At 42.0% G+C, this 17,725-nt stretch overlaps 1 protein-coding gene across 3 annotated transcripts in view; it reads left to right on the top strand.

Moving 5' to 3' along the window:
- The first annotated feature begins 7,550 nt into the window (after window positions 1-7,550).
- Window positions 7,551-17,725, top strand: part of SUCO (SUN domain containing ossification factor) — a 68,769-nt gene continuing 58,594 nt past the window's right edge. For 2 of the 3 annotated variants that reach the window (XM_063133206.1, XM_063133197.1), the window contains exons 1-5: window positions 7,551-7,864; window positions 11,294-11,402; window positions 13,196-13,243; window positions 13,859-13,963; window positions 16,101-16,246. In XM_063133206.1, coding sequence (XP_062989276.1) covers window positions 7,800-7,864; window positions 11,294-11,402; window positions 13,196-13,243; window positions 13,859-13,963; window positions 16,101-16,246 — 473 coding nt within the window. In that variant the 5' untranslated portion in view covers window positions 7,551-7,799. The remainder of the gene's footprint in view (window positions 7,865-11,293; window positions 11,403-13,195; window positions 13,244-13,858; window positions 13,964-16,100; window positions 16,247-17,725) is intronic. The other variant, XM_063133215.1, reaches the window with a different exon arrangement.

Below are 17,725 nucleotides of genomic sequence, written 5' to 3'. Positions count from 1 at the left end.
CAGGCTAAACATGCCCAGTTCTTTCAGTCTCTCTTCATAGGGCTTTGTTTCCAGACCTCTGATCATCCTGGTTGCCCTCCTCTGAACACGCTCCAGCTTGTCTGCATCCTTCTTGAATTGTGGAGCCCAGAACTGGACGCAATACTCTAGATGAGGCCTAAGCAGGGCCGAATAGAGAGGAACCAGTACCTCACGTGATTTGGAAGCTATACTTCTATTAATGCAGCCCAAAATAGCATTTGCCTTTCTCGCAGCCATATCACACTGTTGGCTCATATTCAGCTTGTGATCTACAACAATTCCAAGATCCTTCTCGTTTGTAGTATTGCTGAGCCAAGTATCCCCCATCTTGTAACTGTGCATTTGGTTTCTATTTCCTAAATGTAGAACTTGGCATTTATCCCTATTAAATTTCATTCTGTTGTTTTCAGCCCAGCACTCCAGCCTATCAAGATCACTTTGAAGTTTGTTTCTGTCTTCCAGGGTATTAGCTATCCCACCCAATTTGGTGTCATCTGCAAATTTGATAAGCGTTCCCTGCACCTCCTCGTCCAAATCATTAATAAAAATGTTGAAGAGCACTGGGCCCAGGACTCATCCCTGCGGTACCCCACTCATTGCCTCTCCCCAGTTTGAGAAGGTTCCATTGATAAGTACTCTTTGAGTCTGATTCTGTAGCCAACTGTGAATCCACCTAATAGTTGTTCCATCTAGCCCACTTTTAGCTAGTTTGTTAATCAGAATATCATGGGGCACTTTGTCAAAAGCTTTGCTGAAGTCGAGATACATGACATCCACAGCATTCCAACAGTCCACAAGGGATCAAAAAATGAGATCAAATTTAGGGTGACCATATGAAAAGGAGGAAAGGGCTCCTGTATCTTTAACAGTTGTATAGAGAAGGGAATTTCAGCAGGTGTCATTTGATTACATGGAGAACCTGGTGATATTCCCTCTTCTTCACAACAGCTAAAGCTGCAGGACTCATTTTCTCTTTTGTATCTGATTACTCTAGGATAGCTCCTGCAGCTTTGACTGTTGTGATAAAGAGGGAATTTCACCAGGTGCTACATGCCTACAAATGATACTTGCTGAAATTCCCTTTTCTACACAACTGTTAAAGATACAGGAGCCCTGTACTTCTTTCCATATGGTCACCCTAATCAAATTAGTCTGACAAGACTTGTTCCTGACAAATCCATGTTGGCTTCTAGGATCACCGCATTGATTTCAAGGTGTTTACAGATTGACTTCTTTATAATCTGCTCCAGAATTTTCCCAGGGATGGATGTCAGACTGACTGGTCTGTAGTTCCCAGGTTCCTCCTTTTTGCCCTTTTTGAAGACAGGGACAACGTTAGCCCTCCTCCAGTCGTCCGGCATCTCACCCGTCTTCCATGATTTTGCAAAGATAATAGACAAAGGTTCTGAGAGTTCTTTTGCTAGCTCCTTCATTACTCTAGGATGCAGTTCATCTGGCCCTGGAGATTTGAACTCATTCAAGGAAATTAGGTGTTCTTTGACCATTTGTTTATCAATCTCTAATTGCAATCCAGCCCCCTCAACTTCTGCTTCACTTTTTCCAGGGGGGGTCATAGACCCGCTTTTGGGAGAAGACTGAGGCAAAGTAGGAATTGAGCACTTCAGCCTTTTCTTTGTCATCTGTTATCAATTTGCCATCCTCATTAAGCAGTTGAACCACCATTTCTTTCCTCTGTCTTTTACTACGCACGTATCTGAAGAAAACCTTTTTATTTCTTTTAGCAACCCTCGCTAACCTCAGCTCATTCTCAGCTTTAGCCTTCCTGACGCCATTTCGGCACTTCTGCGCCACCTGTCTGTACTCTTCTTTTGTAGCCTGGCCTTCCTTCCACTTCCTATATGTATCCTTTTTTGTTTTCAGGTCATCTCTAAGCTTTTTGTGGAGTCACATTGGTTTCTTCTGTTGTCTTCTATCTGTTCTCCTTGTTGGAATTGTTTGTAACTGTGCCTTTAAAATTTCCTTTTTTAAATACTCCCACCCATCCTGCACTCCTTTTCTCATTAGGCTCACTTGCCACGGGACCTTACTTATTATAATTCTGAGTTTATTAAAATCAGCTTTCCTAAAATCCAGAGTACATGTATGGCTACACTCAACTTTTGTCTCCTTCATAATCAAGAATTCAAGTATGATGTGGTCACTTTCCCCCAGAGTTCCCATAACTGCCACTGAAAAAGATCCACTAAGTCATCCTTGTTGGTCAATATCAAGTCAAGGATTGCCAATCCTCTAGTTCCTTCCTCCACTTTCTGTAGGAGAAAGTTATCACCCACACATGAGATTTCACTTGAAATCTCAATTCAATGAAAGCATTTCTCAGGGGCAGTGGCCTCAATTTGGACAGATGACATGCTCTATAGTGTTCTGTTTTTAAAAGAGGGAACGACTGAGAGAATTTAGAATTTTTAATAAGTTGCAGGTCCCTCCTGGAATCTATCCGAAAACACCAATCCCTTAGTTGCTTCTTATCGATGCCTAGAGCAAACTTCAATTCAGGGAGATGATAACTATGCAGGAGCTTTTGGAATATTGCCGTCCAATGACAATTATTATCCATTTCTAGAAAACACTTAGTAGGAAGACGCTCAATTTGCAAGATGGCGATTCATTTAAAATATTTTAGCTGAGCACTCTGAATTCTTGCCCTAACTGAAGGACTACCAGCTTCTGTGGGCAAGAAAGCTGCAGGGGTACCAGATGGAAGAGAGAAAAGTTTTTGAAGGAAGTTGTTCTGCACAATCCCCAAGGCTTCGGTCATGGTGTTGTCAGACCCCCAGATTTCAGACCCATAAAGCAGCTGTGTTATTACTTTGTGTTAAAGATTTTTAGGGCAGGTTCGATCAACTGTCTCCCTTTATTATAATAAAACTTCATTAGAGCCCCTACAGTTTTTTGTGCTTTCAATTTCGCTGCCTCTCTGTGCCCTTTCCACGAGAGGGACTCACTAAAGAGAATGCCCAGATATCTGAATGAGTGAACCTGGTCAATGACCTGTTGGTCCAAAGTCCATTTGTGTGTAGGTCTGTGGCTGCCGAAGACCATTAATCATCATTATTTATCTCTCTTTTCTTGCTCGTGGTGGTTTTTCTAGATAAACATTATGGGCTTTGCCAAGTCATGCTGTCTTTTACTGATTCAGAAATTTCCTGACTATTGAACATGGTTCAAGTATGACTGATTTCTGGATGTTGGCGTGCATGTAGGTTTTCTCTTAAAAAATAATGATGATGTGATCCTGGTGACTGATGTGACTAACAGAATCATTGTAACTTTTCCTGTCGCCATAGTTCTTTAATTTACATAGCCAGTAGTGTTTCCTCTTCTTTTTCAGCAACATTTTTGTTATTAGGTATTGCTATGTCAATGAGGTGAGTGTTTTTCTTGGTTGTTTTTTACTGTTATGTCTGGTTGAAGTTGAAACAAGCTGAGGTGCTAGCCTTTAGTCCATTTTGTTCCATGGCTAATGTTTGCAGGGTAATCATATTTTATGCTCTTTCTGAATGCTAGGTTGCTAGCTTATTGTACTAGATTTTTCTATACTTGTCAACTGCTTCATTTGTTTAATGGTAGCAGTATGCAGAATGTGTGTGTATGGATATGAGAAAGGTGATGGGGAAAGAGTGTTAAATGTTAGGAAAGGTGTTTAAAAAAGCAGCACAGCATCGTTGGCATACAGAAGTACTGACAAGGGCTTATTTGCCAATTTGGGGGGATGGGAACATACTTCCCTCACACTTTTAACTAATGAATTGATATAGAAATTAAATAGAGTAGGTGCAAGTATACAGCCTTGCTTTACTCCATTAAAAGTTGGGATTTGATCAGTTAGGTGTCCCACCCGATCGCAACTTATCCGAAGATAAGTGTTCTCATATAAGCAGCATATGAGAGTTAAGAGACGTCTATCAATATTTGTATCCTCAAATTTTCCCCATAACCTCTCTCTTGAAATTAGGTCAAAGGCTGATTTGAAATCAATAAAGAGAGCTCCTCTAACTTTTGATGCATATTTTTCAACCTGGTGTTGGAGAACCAAGCCTTGGTCAATAGTAGATCGCCCAGACCTAAATCATGCCTGTTCATCTTCTAGAATATTTTCTTGATCCAGCCACATAACTAGCTTTTCATGAAGATGGCTGGTATACAATTTACTAATTATACTTAAAAGGCTGATAGGTCTGTAATTTGCAGGGTCCGATCTTTTCCCTTTCCCCCCTTTTTTCAAGCTGAACGACAATGTAAGTGAATAGGGCTGCCAAAACTGGCGCCCACCACTCTTTATTGGATTTAAGCAGTTCTGGAGGGATGTTGTCTCCACCTGGTGCTTTACCCTGTTTAAGTTTCAGGATAAGGTTATTTATTTCAGAAACAGATACAAGGGGCCACTCAGGAGCACTATTAATTAAAGCTCTTGGAAACTGTTGGGAGACTTGCCCACTTGCATACATAGTATAGAAATGAGATTCCCAAACTTTAGCAGGGATAAGATACTCCGGTCTAGCTGTTATATTTGGCCAACCCCTCAAAATAACTTTCCAAAATGTGGCTGAATCACCCGCCCTCGATGCATCTATTAAATGCTGCCATGCTTCCCTTTGGGCTTGCTTCTTTTTCTCTTTAATCAGAGCTTTATATCTCCATTTGTGCTCAAACCATTCCTTAGGAAGTACTGTAGGACTAAGACGTCTTTTAAAAGCGTTAGACCTCTATTGTAAAAATGAATTACTGTTGATTAACCATCTTAAATGTAAGGTTATGTTTTTTTCCAGAAGAAGGTTAAAGCATAAATGGCAGATTAACAACCATCCCATTGAACAAGTTTCATTCTTTAGATACTTGAGTATAACATTTCATTCTTCTGGCTTATGGAGTTTGCAAACTAAAAATGCAATTGGGAATGCACAGAGAAGCATCAAGGCTCTCCTCTACTTTTTCTATATGAAAGGAGGCCAATATATTCCCTCAGCCATTCAAGTTTTCAAGACGAAGGCCATCTCCCAGATGTTATATGGATCACAGTTGTGTGCATACAAAAGTTTTGCCCCCTCTGAAGTCACTCAGACTAAGTTTTTGCATTCAGTGTTGGGAGTCCCAAGTTGTGTTCCAAATGTAATTGTCTGTTTAGAGACAGGGGAAATTTCTATTGAGGCCCGTATATGGTTCCTTAGGATTTATTACTGGCTGAAGCTGATTTTCTCCCCAGTGGGCCTGGCCCCACTGACATTAATTGATACATTCCAGACAAAATGGAAAACTACACTGAGATTTCTGGGCTTCTCACCAAATGCCCTAGTTGCTCTTGGTTATGAAAAAGCTAAAATGCAATTCAACAACGTATTTGGGATATGGAATTGCAAAATCATTTGAATTTGTCTTCAAGGTATCCTGAATTTAGAGATAATGGGAGGATATTTGCTTATGCAAAATATCTGGTGGACTTGAAGATTCCGAAATTCAAGAAAGCTTTCACTCTGGCCAAGTTTAACGTTCTGCCATTAGCCTTTTTGGATGGAAGGTTTGGAAATATACCCTACTAAGAACAGGTATGTCTTTGTGAGATGGGTAAAGTGGAAACAGTAGGGCATGTTCTGCTGTATTGTACCTTTTATCAAGATTTGCGCCAAACATTTATAACCTCTATCTTGCAGCGAACTCCCGGTAGATCAGATGAATATTACATAAAACAATTTCTATCGGATCAGAATCCTCAGGTTACTCTAAAAGTGGCCAGTTTTTGTGCGGCTGCCATAAGTCAACGGAAATTGATGTTGAAGAATTTTATTGTACCTTAGACTTAGGCTGAGACTGCCGTGTTTTTTGTATTTTATGTATGTATTTTATTTTATGTGTGTGTGTGTGTTTTTTAAATATTATCGTGATGATGTTTTCTGCTGTGCTGGTCTGTGACTGAAATAAATAAACAAACAAACAAGCACAGGAAAGGTGAGACTATGGTCATCCGGTGAAGGACTTGCAGTCAGAAAAGATATTTGAGGGAAGGGGAGACTGTATCACACAGAGTATAGCAAAAGCTTCAAAGTACAGCAAAACGAGTGAAGTTAATTTCAGATACATTGAATGTCTCACTTGTCCAGTGATTTTAACATTAAGATGTTATGTAGAACAGGTTTGTCTTAATTGTGCGCTGTGAAATCAGACCTGTGACCAAGGCCACGTTTGGGTGGGCATGCACCCTTGGGGGCTGGACATGTTGGTGGGCACGCTGCTTTGGGGCTGGACATGTTGGTGGGCACGCCCCCTTGGGGGCGACCATGTTGTTCTCTGTTTTGGTTTCCAAAATATGGAATATTGCATTATTACAATTTTTTTTGAAAATTTCCATTTCTTCCCCCCCAAAATGGGTTTTTTGCATGGCTTCAAAATTTCCAGAAATTTCACATCTCTAGCTACTTGAAAGATGAAAGTTGATAGGTTATTTGAAAGACTGTCTTCTCCCTTATGAGCCTGCCCATGCTTTGAGATCTTCTGGAGAAGCCCTTCTTTCAGTCCCACCATCTTCACAGGCACGCTTGGTGGGAACATGGCAGAGGGCCTTCTCGGTGGCTGCTCCAGTGCTCTGGAACTCTCTTCCCGGGGAAGCTAGGCTGGCTCCCTCCTTGATGGGCTTTCGGAAGCAGGCTAAAACTTTCTTGTTCCAGCTGACCTTTGGAGAATAATCTGTCCCTCCATCTATGTTAATTGACTTATAATTTCGTTGTGTATTTTAAACGTGTTTTTTGTTTTTTCCTTTTCAATGTATGTTTTAAACTTTGTAAGGCCGCCTTGAGGCCCAGTATTGGGCAAAAGGCGGGATACAAATAAATATCATAATAATACTTCTTGGGGGCGCTGAAGGCAAACGCTGCAGCCAAGCACGGCTATGCTTGAAATTCGAGAGTTCTCTACTTCGTTGCAGGGTAGTTTCCGCTTCCATCCCGGAGACCAACAAAAAGTAACTTTCAAAGTTAACCCGGAAACTGGGCGTTTTGTGTGCGTCTACTCAATTTGTGGGCTCCACCCCTTATCCTTGTAGGAGCCCTGTCGCTTACAAAAGGCCCTCTCAGGCTGTCTTTTAAAATGCCTGGTTTATGAACGCTATTTGAGCTCCCATTTATTCGCGCCCACCTTTCAGAATGCCCAGATCCCCCAGTATTTTCTTTCAAAAGCCAACTGCTTTACTAACTGTGTATTGTCCTACAACAAAAAAGCGTTCACAACGCCGATTGCGTTCCCGGCGTTGACGTAACCACCCCTACTATATCTCCCAGGCGTTACCAGCGGGGACGAGAGAGCGTGGTCGTGGAGAGGGGAGGGGGAAAGAAAAAACGTCATCCAATCAGCAATCGCTTTTCGAGACACGGCGCAGGTATTGGCTGGTGGCGGCCGCCATTTGGACGCTCTCTTTTGAGGTAAGTGGGCGGGGCGAGGGCGGAAGGTTCCACGCGCAGGCGCGGCTCGTTCCTTTCGCTCTTACTTTGGCCCGCTGTGGCTGACGCGTCACATTCCGGCTCAGCGCGTCGCGTCGGGGCTTGTGCGAGAGGAACGGCCGCCGCCGCCGCCGCCGCCTTGCGCCGAGAGGCAGGAACCGGGTCGAGGGGGCGCCTGGGCGGCTGCCGCGGCCGCTGGCCGGTCTCGTGGGCGGACGCGCCTTCGCGCTGCTCCCTCCCTCCCTCCCTCGGTCGCTCGCAACCGACACCAACCGCTGCCGGGAGGATGCGCCGCCGCTGCCTGGCCCGAAGAGGCAGACGGGGGAGACGATGAAGGAGCTGCCCCGTCGGCTCCTGTTACTGGCCTCCTGCTTCCTCCTCGGTTGCCTGCTCGGGTAAGGCCCCGGGCCCTCCGGATCTGGGGGGGGCAGGGCTCCACCCTCGGGGCGCCTGGTAGTGCCGGATGGTGCCCCGGGCTTGCGCCTTCCCCGGCCTCTCCCCCTCGCCCGCCCCCGGGCCTGCTCTCTCTCGTTGTCTGCATTAGCGCGCGGAGAGGGGAGAGTACCGGGAAGGACGAACATAACCCCGGGCTTTCCCTTTTCACACGAGTAGCGAAGCTCCTGCTGTTCGCCTCTACCGCTGCTTGAGCCGGAGCCTTCAGATTCCTCCAGCAGCGAGGGGTGTGGCGCCCCTGCGCCTCGTGAGGCCTTTCAGGACTATTGGACGTGGCTGAGGCGTTTTCACTGTGTGATTTAAAGGCAGAAAACAACCGAAACGTCTTACTGATGGAATTAGTGGCTTAAATGGCACCAAATAGGCTTTTTACTGCAGAGATGGGTAACATTGTGGACCTCCAGGTGTTTGGCCTACAGCTCTCTTCACCTTCTCACCATTGGCTGATGAGAGTTGCGTCCAACAACGTCTAGAATGCCCCAGGTTGCCCAGCAATGTTTTACTGGTGGAAGGGAACCAGCGGGGTACCGCAGGGCTCTGTCCTGGGCCCAGTGCTGTTCAAAAATTTCATTAATGATTTGGATGAGAAGGTGCAGGGAATGCTTATCAAATTTGCAGATGACACAAAATTGGGTGGGATAACTAATCTCCTGGAAGACACAAACTTCAAAGTGATGTTTTATTAGGGATAAATGCCAAGTTCTACACCTAGGAAAAAGAAACTAAATGCACGGTTAAAAGATGGGGGATACTTGGCTCAGCAATACTACTAGTGAGAAGGATCTTGGAATTGTTATAGATCACTAGCTGATTATGAACCGACACTGTGATGTGGCTGCAAAAAAAAAAGGCAAATGGTTCCACTACAATGGAAGCAGTTACCTAGGGAGGTAGTGGGCTTTCCCACACTAGAGGCATTTTAGAGGCTCCTGGGCAACCATCTGTCAGGGATACTTTAAGGTAGATTCCTGCAAATGAGCAGGGGGTTGGACTCGATGGCCTTATAGTCCCTTTCCAACTATTCTATGATTCTAATTCTGCATCTTATATTAAAACAACAACCATTCATTTTAAAAATATATGTCCTGTTATACCGGTCAAGTTAATAATTTCAATGGCTTTTTAAGTGATTTAGTTTAATGTTCCAAGTATAGTGGTGAACCATCTTGCTGGGAACATCCAAGGTTGGGTAACTGTTATTGAAGGGGTATTAAGCTTTTGTGACTTTGAGAATGCAAGCTATCATGGATATGGCACTCGATCTCTAAGCATAAATTAAAAGTGGGGAGTCACCCAATTAAAGAAGCCTTAGTTGATAAAACTACCCTATTTCTTCGATTCTAAGACACACTTTTTTCCACATATAAACATCTCTAAAAATGGGGTGCGTCTTAGAATCGCGGGTGTGTCTGAGGGTTTTCTTTCCTGTTGATGGTACTGAAATTAGTGTGCGTCTTACAATCATTGGCGTCTTATAATCGAAGAAATACAGTAATTTTGATGGCCCTCTAGATGTTGGGCTCTAAATCCCATCAGCATGGCTAGTGGTCAGGAATGATGGGCATTGTATTTCACAGCATCTGGAGGGCCACAGGTTCTCTATCCCTGTTTTAGATGGTACATATATGTATTGTTGCAGGTGCCATCTTGGTATTATCTCCTGTGTGAGACTGAAGAGTGCCTACCACCTTTATAAGTAATTCTAGTAAAAGTAACATTTTTGTTAATATGTTGCCTGATCAGGGTTGCCTTTTTAACTTAGTGGGAAAGGTTTTTAAGATTTAAAGGTTGCAGCTTTAATTGAAAAGGATAGAGTTGTTAAAAGTTAATTAGACTAAATTAAGTAACCAAATTAAATGACATTGGCCCCATTCACAAGCATACGAAGTGTTGGTGAGTAGTGGAGGGGTAATGGAACCATGACAAGTGGGCCCATCACACAAACAGGAACCACACTGTGCTATGCACCCCCTCGCCATAGTTTTATCATAGTTTTAACATGCAAAAATGACAACGATTTAGTTAGGAATATAAAGATGAATTTAATTTTACTAACATCTAGTTTACAAATGAACAAATTGTGACCTGTCGAGCAGCTACTGAACCTAAATGTGATGGGTGAAATCATTCCTCTTTTTGTCCTGAACAATCCCTTCCACATCCGGTTCAATATTTCCTACTTTTAATCCCAAAACTGGATCAACATCGAGCTGATTTCTGTGCTTGTTCTTCATATAACAAAATGTTGAAAATATTTGTTCACAAAGATATGTGAAACAAAAGGGAACTAGATATTTCAAAGCTTTTTCACCTAGCTTCTTATAATCAGGAAAAACCTTCACCCAGAATTGGTCCAGTCTATATTCTTTGAGAAATGATTTCAATGAACCATCACAAGTCACATCAAGTACATCTTGCTCTTCTGCAGATAGAGTTGGTAGTTGTACATCACCACATTCAAAAGGGTTCCTTCTCCATGAGTTTTCAGGATTAGGTGCAGGGAAGTAATCTCTGAAGCTAGTTGCAAAATCACGCAGGTGCTCAGTGATTATATATTTTACTTCTGGTAGGAATTTGTTGTCAGTGGACTCCAGAAATGAATGGTGAATACTGTATGTGAATGGTGCCACGGACCCCCTAGGTGGGTTACGTGGACTTTATGCTTACAAGTAGCATGCTGGTGCACACTGCCCAGCTTAGAAAACCTCAGACCTTCAATTCATGGTTTGTTTAGTGCAATAGGCAAACCCAGAACTCTGGCCGTCTCTCCCCTGATAAGCCAGAAAAAGAAGCCAAGAACAAACCATGGTTTCTTCCTCTGGCTTGTCAGGGTAGAGAAGGCCAGAATTCCAGGTTCTCATGTTATGCTAAACAAATCATGGACAGAAATTTGTGGTTTGTTGAGCTGCTCCCGTTGCAGGCAGGAGCAACTCAACAATTGGACGCCATGCACGAGCACACTGCTTGTAAGTGCTAAGCATTGTGTGTAACCTGGGTCAGTTTCTCTAGTACAGAGTACCCCAGTTGAGGTCTGACCTAGTGCAAGATAAAGTTATTTATCACCGCTTGGAAACTGTTTCTATTGTATCAGCTTTTTTTGTAGCTGTATCTCTCTAAGAAGAGCTGTGCTGGATCAGACCAAAGCCCTAGCTAGTCCAGCATTCTGTCCACATAGTGACCAACAAGCTGTCTGTGGGAAGCCCTTAATTGGAACATGAGTGCAATAGCTAAGGCTGCATGCATTGGAATTGACTAGATAATTTTTGGAGGGTACATCTTGACCACCCTTGCCCCTTCAGAGCACCGACTATGATGTAAATGCATCTGCTAGTCCATTTGTATAAAGTGTGATTCTTACTCTTATTTAACAGACTTCCCAGCTGGTATGTCTTTTGTAAAGAGACTCCTTCATCTGCATCTTTGTTTTCACCGAATGAGAACTCTCCCTTGGCAAACATGGATGAAAACATCCAGGAAAAGGTAACGGCATGTAGAGCAAATGGAATTATGTTCTTGGAGAATTAAACGCAATTGTAATTTTTACACAGGATATTAATGCATGAATAAATGTCCAACTTACGGAATTCTATAAAACTGATGTAAAGTCAGAAGCAATATTTAAAGTAAAAAATACCTTTTTCAAATGGCTTTCCTTCTTGCAGATTTTGAGATTATGGAAACTAAGTTATTGAAACAGAATTACACTTATAGCATTGCTTTAAAATGTCTGAAGGTTCATTTGCCAGTTCTCTTAAAGGCATGCAGTAGCTAGCTCCATTGGGTTGTATCCAAAGCAACCCTTGTGTAAAGGTTCTCCATGTGCTCTGAAAAGCTTCTTCTGAGGATTGAGACCCTCAGAAAAGGCCTGGGATGTGGGGATGTTTCGTGTTCCCCAGCCTCAATCCCCTTCCAGTTCCGAAGAGGACACTGAGGCAAAGGAGACGCCTCCTTTAATCTAAACCCTGTTACTCCAAGGCCTTTTAGGCCAGAAGACATGTCTGTCTGATTCCTCAGGTGCAGAACTCACTCCCCATTACAGCCTTCACCATGCCATACTGTATGAGTCAACAGCTACAAAATCAGGCAAATAGCTTCTCTGAGGGGTGAGGTAAACTGCGGGTTTTGATCTGCTGGCCTTTATGAGGCTTCAGAAAGCCTTTGACTGTTGCAGAGACAACAGCTCTCCTTGACTGTCCTGCAACTAGTTTGGAGATATCCAGTGTTCAGAAAGACCTTTCCTGGTCTAAACTTGCTTTGTGATTCCACAGACCATACTTGTTTGGAGCTGATGAGATTGATTGGCCTTGAGCCTGCTTTCGCGCACGTAAACCTGCCTTGTTGGTTTCGGCACCTCTGGGCACCTTGAACCAAGCCAGAAGGGACAGGGTGGAAGAGGAGATCTTTGACCAATGTCCCATATGCACTACAATCCTTTGCCCTCAGGTTTTTCTTCAGGCTCCCTGGACCTTTAGAGGCTTTGGGGTGTGGTGTCAGGTGGCTGCAATGGAAAGGAGCAAGTCAGTATTTACACTTGTGCAACTGCTGCTTTGGAAGCACTCCATTGTAAATTGAAATCATTACTAAAAAATCATTGTTTGGGTGTAACCAGCTGATAATCTCCAAATCACTCAAAGTTCCTGCTGTTTAGTCTCACCAAAAATTACATGGCTTAGGAGAGAGGCAAAAGCTATGTAAATGCTCTAAGGTGGTTAAAAGTAGAAAAGTAGTCTACAGTTACAGATCCTCAACTCTTAGCTAGAGAAGGCGCCACGAGAAGGGGTTATAAGAGAGCAGGCAGTCCTCAAAGTACTCTGGTTTCATGTCATTTAGGACTTTAAATGTCAATACTAGCCGATTTAATTCATCCTGGAAACAACTGGCAGCAAGAATTGTTCTTGATGCCGGCATAATACGGCCCACACTTCTAGCAATAGTTCATAATCAAGCAGCTGTATTAAATTAAAGTTTAATACAATTAAACTATTATATTACCAATTAAAATTCTTGAGTTGTTTTCAAGAGCAGGCCAATGTAGAGTTGAATTCTGATTATGGAGTAGGAAGCACTTGGAAAACAATGATTGTTACTGCATATCAGTGCTTAACATTTTGAAATAGGGCCCATGCCTAAACTTCAACTTTTAGAACCCACTTGTAAATTAACTTAAAACGTCAAGTCCTACTTTCCCCCTCTGCAACAGAAAATACAAGTATACCACATTGGCACTGAACAAGTATATATTAAATGTTATATTTGTAATTTAATATTTGCAGTGTCCGAGTTTGCACATCACAACAATCCACATGAATGAGCAAGAACAAGTAAGTATGTTGGCTCTGGCTGCCCAATTGCTTCTGCTGCAAGCGGGAGAGGTAACTGACTTGTTTAGCATTTTGTGCAAAATGGGAACTTTGGGTTTTTGTGGGGGAGAGAAAAAAACCTGGGTTCCAACTCTGTATTGTCTCTCCCCCAAAGCTAAGCACCTCAGGGACAGTCTCCTTAGGTTGCGTAGCCTATCCCATTTGTAGGTGGCGGGAGCCAGCATGCATGCTTATTCCCATGCTTGGTTGTTGTGACATGCAAAACAGACCATTCTGTATCTGGATAGAATTTTAAATATGACGCATAGGGAGGCTGTCTCTTAAAGGCACTGTACTACAACTGTTAGAGGGCAAATGAACAGTATCAACAGTGAGGAACAGAAGGATGAGGTGTGAGCACCCTGTGCTGGGGTATGGGACGCAGCAAGTTCCTGCTGATGGTAACCCCTTAACATTAAGAAAGCCTTAATATGATTTTAATATTTATATAGTTTGGTATTTGAAAACTGAAAGTTTATTAAAAAAAAGTTAGGATTACAAATAATTCCATCTCAAAGGTGGTGTTTCCATGAAAAATGGCATCTATTTAAATTTGTCTTTGCATCTTTCAACTAGGAGGAGACTGATGGATCCATTGGAACACTGTCTTTAGAACACACTGATTCCAGCATAAGCAGTTATCATGAAGAATGTTCAGTTGACTGCACAAAGCAAAAAGAGGCAAGTCTTTTTCACTCCACTTTTTTTTTTAAAAAAAATAAATAAATAAAGAATGTCTTTATGGATTGTCTACATGCACTTCTCCAATATCTCCAGGTAGTACTTAATTTGGTGAAGTAGGGCTGCAGCAGTATTCAGTTAATCTATTACTTCTAGGCTAATCAAAATTGGTAACCAGTTTAAGGCAAGACAAAGGTCAATGCATTCTTTTTACTCCATGGTGGCAAAGGCAGCAATGGATCACTGCTTCTCTGTTCTTCCAGCAGATTTTTTTTACTGTCTGCTGGAAGTGTTAAATCTGCTCTATTCAGAGTGAGGTGAAATTCTCTATCCTGCTCTTATGCCAACAGCATGACAAATCTGACCTTACTGTCTTTCCCACATGAAAATTGGCTGGCACCAATATGGTTATCTTTCTAGGGCAAGGCAAAGACATATTTATTTTCCCAGGCATTTGCACAGTAAATATGGTCCGACTCTTGCAAGTTGCTTTTGTGGTGGTCTTACTGGGTTGTGTGGGAGGTGGGAACATATTTTGTTGTGGCATTTTGAGTATTCTGGATTAACACTTATAGTATTGTATTACTTTTCGATTGTTTTTATTATGTTCACTTATATTTTTGTTGTATTATATTGATTATGGTTTATATTGACTTTGTCAAACTAATAATTGATTTTTGTCTCCTTGTGTAAGTCACTTCCCACTGTGGTGGGAAGTTACGCACATCTATAATAAACAAATAAGTAGCATGAGTATGGGGAGCAGTATGCAGAGCATCGAGAGCTTCCTGCTCAGCCTTGTGGTTGTTAAACCTTGCAATGAAGAATGGATTCAACTTGTTTGCCTGCCCACTGCCTGACATCCTACACTTCCTGCTTTCGTTCTAGTTAAACATACTGACTATTCCTAAAATCAAAATTATCTGCTTTCATTCTAGTTGGACATACCATCCTATTGACTATTGTACTTTTTATTCGATAAAATATTTAATGAAGTCCATGGAGTTTCTCATTTATTCTGACCTAGTTAGTGGCAAAGCCCTTTGAATCACTGGCCATCTTTGATCACTGTCTGTTCATATTCAAGGTTGTTTGCCTGGAAGTGATCATCTCCATGAAAAGGGCTAGTGAACTCTTTGTTCCAATCTGCTCTACCTAGCCCTTAATAGAGACAAAGCAGAGCTCAATCCAGACCTGTCTTTTCTGTCCCGCATAGTTTCAGTGTTCCATCTGAACCAAGACTTTACTGTCCCAGTGTTTCCCCTGGACTCTTCATCATCCTAGAATACATGCAGTATGCACTCAATTACAATCGAGCCCTGGAAGTTTACACTGACAGAGGTCTGCTTTGATCTTGATCTGTCCTTCATCTGTTGTAAAGGTCCTTGGACAGGCCTGCCAGTTGAGCATGCTCCTGGAGGGCTGGCAGCAAGCATCCCACCAAAAACGTTTCATTGCCTAGAAGGTTCCATACATTGCTCTGCACTAGTGCAGAACCGATAGGTGGGACTGCCCAAGATCCCCGCTCAGACTGCAGGTACAAATAAGCAACCTAGTTTTACTGATGCTATCAAATTACATTTTCTCTTCTGGACATGGATAAAATAATCATTTTTTAAAAATTGCAGTCATATGCACATTTAAACCGGCCCGTTAGAATGTCTAATTAGCTTGCAGTTCTCGTGTAGCACAGTGGGTGGTGCTATCCTCCAGATGGAATGTGAAATCCAGGATTTGATTATAAATTCCTTTTGCTTAAATTAAATGATTTTTTTTTAGTTAACTTCATTATAAGTTGATTAGACTTATCAGTATATAGAGAAGAAATACTTTAAGGCTCCTTAACTTGAAAATCTAGCATTTGCTAGGTAAATTTAGTTAACTCCCAAAATATTGAAACAGTACAAATGCACCTTGAAATACCATTTGGGTTAAGTAGTTTGAGTAGATTTAATCGTTAGTTGTTAGTACTCATTCCCCTGCACTTCTGAAATCATTCTGTGTGGTTGGCTTACCATATGAAATAGACTTGTAGGGTTAATTATTCTTTTCTATGCTCAGAGTAGTCAAAAGAAGCTCTGCAAAATTTGCAGAGCCTTAACTGATCCTTAAGTTTGTAATTACTTTTTTTGGACAGAGCGTGGAAATGGGGGAATTAAGGATGCATGAAGTTGAGCCACAGTCATCAGTGGATTCAAATGAAGCTTCTCTTAGCATAGCTGATATCCCTGGGAATACTTTCAGCATATCTACCTCAGAGATCTCACCAGTCTCTCAGCCAAAGTAAGCCTTTTGTTTTGTTCAGACTTGTATCATGTTATTAATGTATCTAGACGTTCTTTACGTTGCATCTGTTCTCAACATAAAGTAGAAGTGTGGGCTGTAGGACATGCAGCCAGCTCTGTACATCTTGTATTCTATCCTCTTTCCTATCTCTTGCCTGTCTATTTATTTATTTATTGCATTTCTGTACCGCCCAATAGCCGAAGCTCTCTGGGCAGTTCAAAAAAATTAAAAACATTCAAAGTATAAAACAACAGTATAAAACCACAATATGAAATACAATATAAAAGCTCAACCAGATAAAAACAGCAGCAATGCAAAATTACAAATTTAAAACACCAGTTAAAATTTATTTATAGACTGTTAAAATGCTGGGAGAATAAAAAGGTCTTCACCTGGTGTCTAAAGGCATATAATGTAGGTGCCAATGGGTGTCTAACCCATTCATTCATGGCACGAATCTGATACCATATTGAAGTTGGCAAATTGCATTCATTTGAAGTTACTTGAATTGAGAGCGGTACTACTGCTCCATTCTGAGTCCCAATGTTGACACATCTAAGACTGTGACTGGAGTATCATAAGAATTGTCTATTTTTCATAGGGAATAGTCATTTGAGTTCTCAGAAGACTAGGAGAGCTCACAATATATCAGATATAATTTCCCACAGAGGTGGAGCCAGTTAGAGATGTGAAGGCCATGGGGAGGGGGGGAATCTTTCAACCCTTCACATTTCTACAGTTGACTGGAACGTGGGAGAGGGCCTTCTCTGTGGCTGTGCCTAGGCTGTAGCATTCCATACCACAGGAGCTTTTGCTACTCAGTAAAGACTTTTGGGGGGGGGGCAAGAGCATGATTCCTTGATTTGAAAGTTGTTCTTATCTGTTGCAAACAGACTCCTACTCTTATTGCTTCTATTTGTGGTTTGGATGGCTACTAAACTGATGTAAGCTCTAGTGGTGTTACAGTAGAAAGATATCCTTTTAATAAATTCAAAATTGTAAACAAATTGTCAATTAAATGTGTCTAAATGTTCCAAAATATGCTATAAACCTTGAGTTTGTCCCCCATAGGAGACTATAGTTATTGGACTGGCTTTCCAAAAGCTCAGTCCATTGACAGCCTTAGCTTCAAAAATTGTCAATATGTGGTTGACAGGCTAGGTGCCAATCTTTTCCTGTCTTGGTTTGTACCTTAATCATGAAGCCAGAATGCCGCATAGTGTAAAGTTAGTATCCTTGATCTCTCAGCGGCTTTCAATACCATCAACCATGGTATCCTTCTGGAATGACTGGCTGAGTTGGGAGTGGGAGGTACTGCATTGCAATGGTTCTTCTCCTACTTGGCTGGTTGGCTCCAGAAGGTGGTGCTTGGGGAACATTGCTCAGTTCCGTGGATTCTCCAGTATGAGGTTCCACAGGCGTCAGTCTTGTCCCCATGCTGTTTAATATTTACATGAAGCTGTTTACATCTGGAGT

The sequence above is a fragment of the Elgaria multicarinata genome, chromosome 1 (assembly GCF_023053635.1).
Source record: "Elgaria multicarinata webbii isolate HBS135686 ecotype San Diego chromosome 1, rElgMul1.1.pri, whole genome shotgun sequence".
Taxonomy (NCBI): Eukaryota; Metazoa; Chordata; class Lepidosauria; order Squamata; family Anguidae; genus Elgaria; species Elgaria multicarinata.
This window is presented reverse-complemented; position numbering and strand designations above follow the sequence as displayed.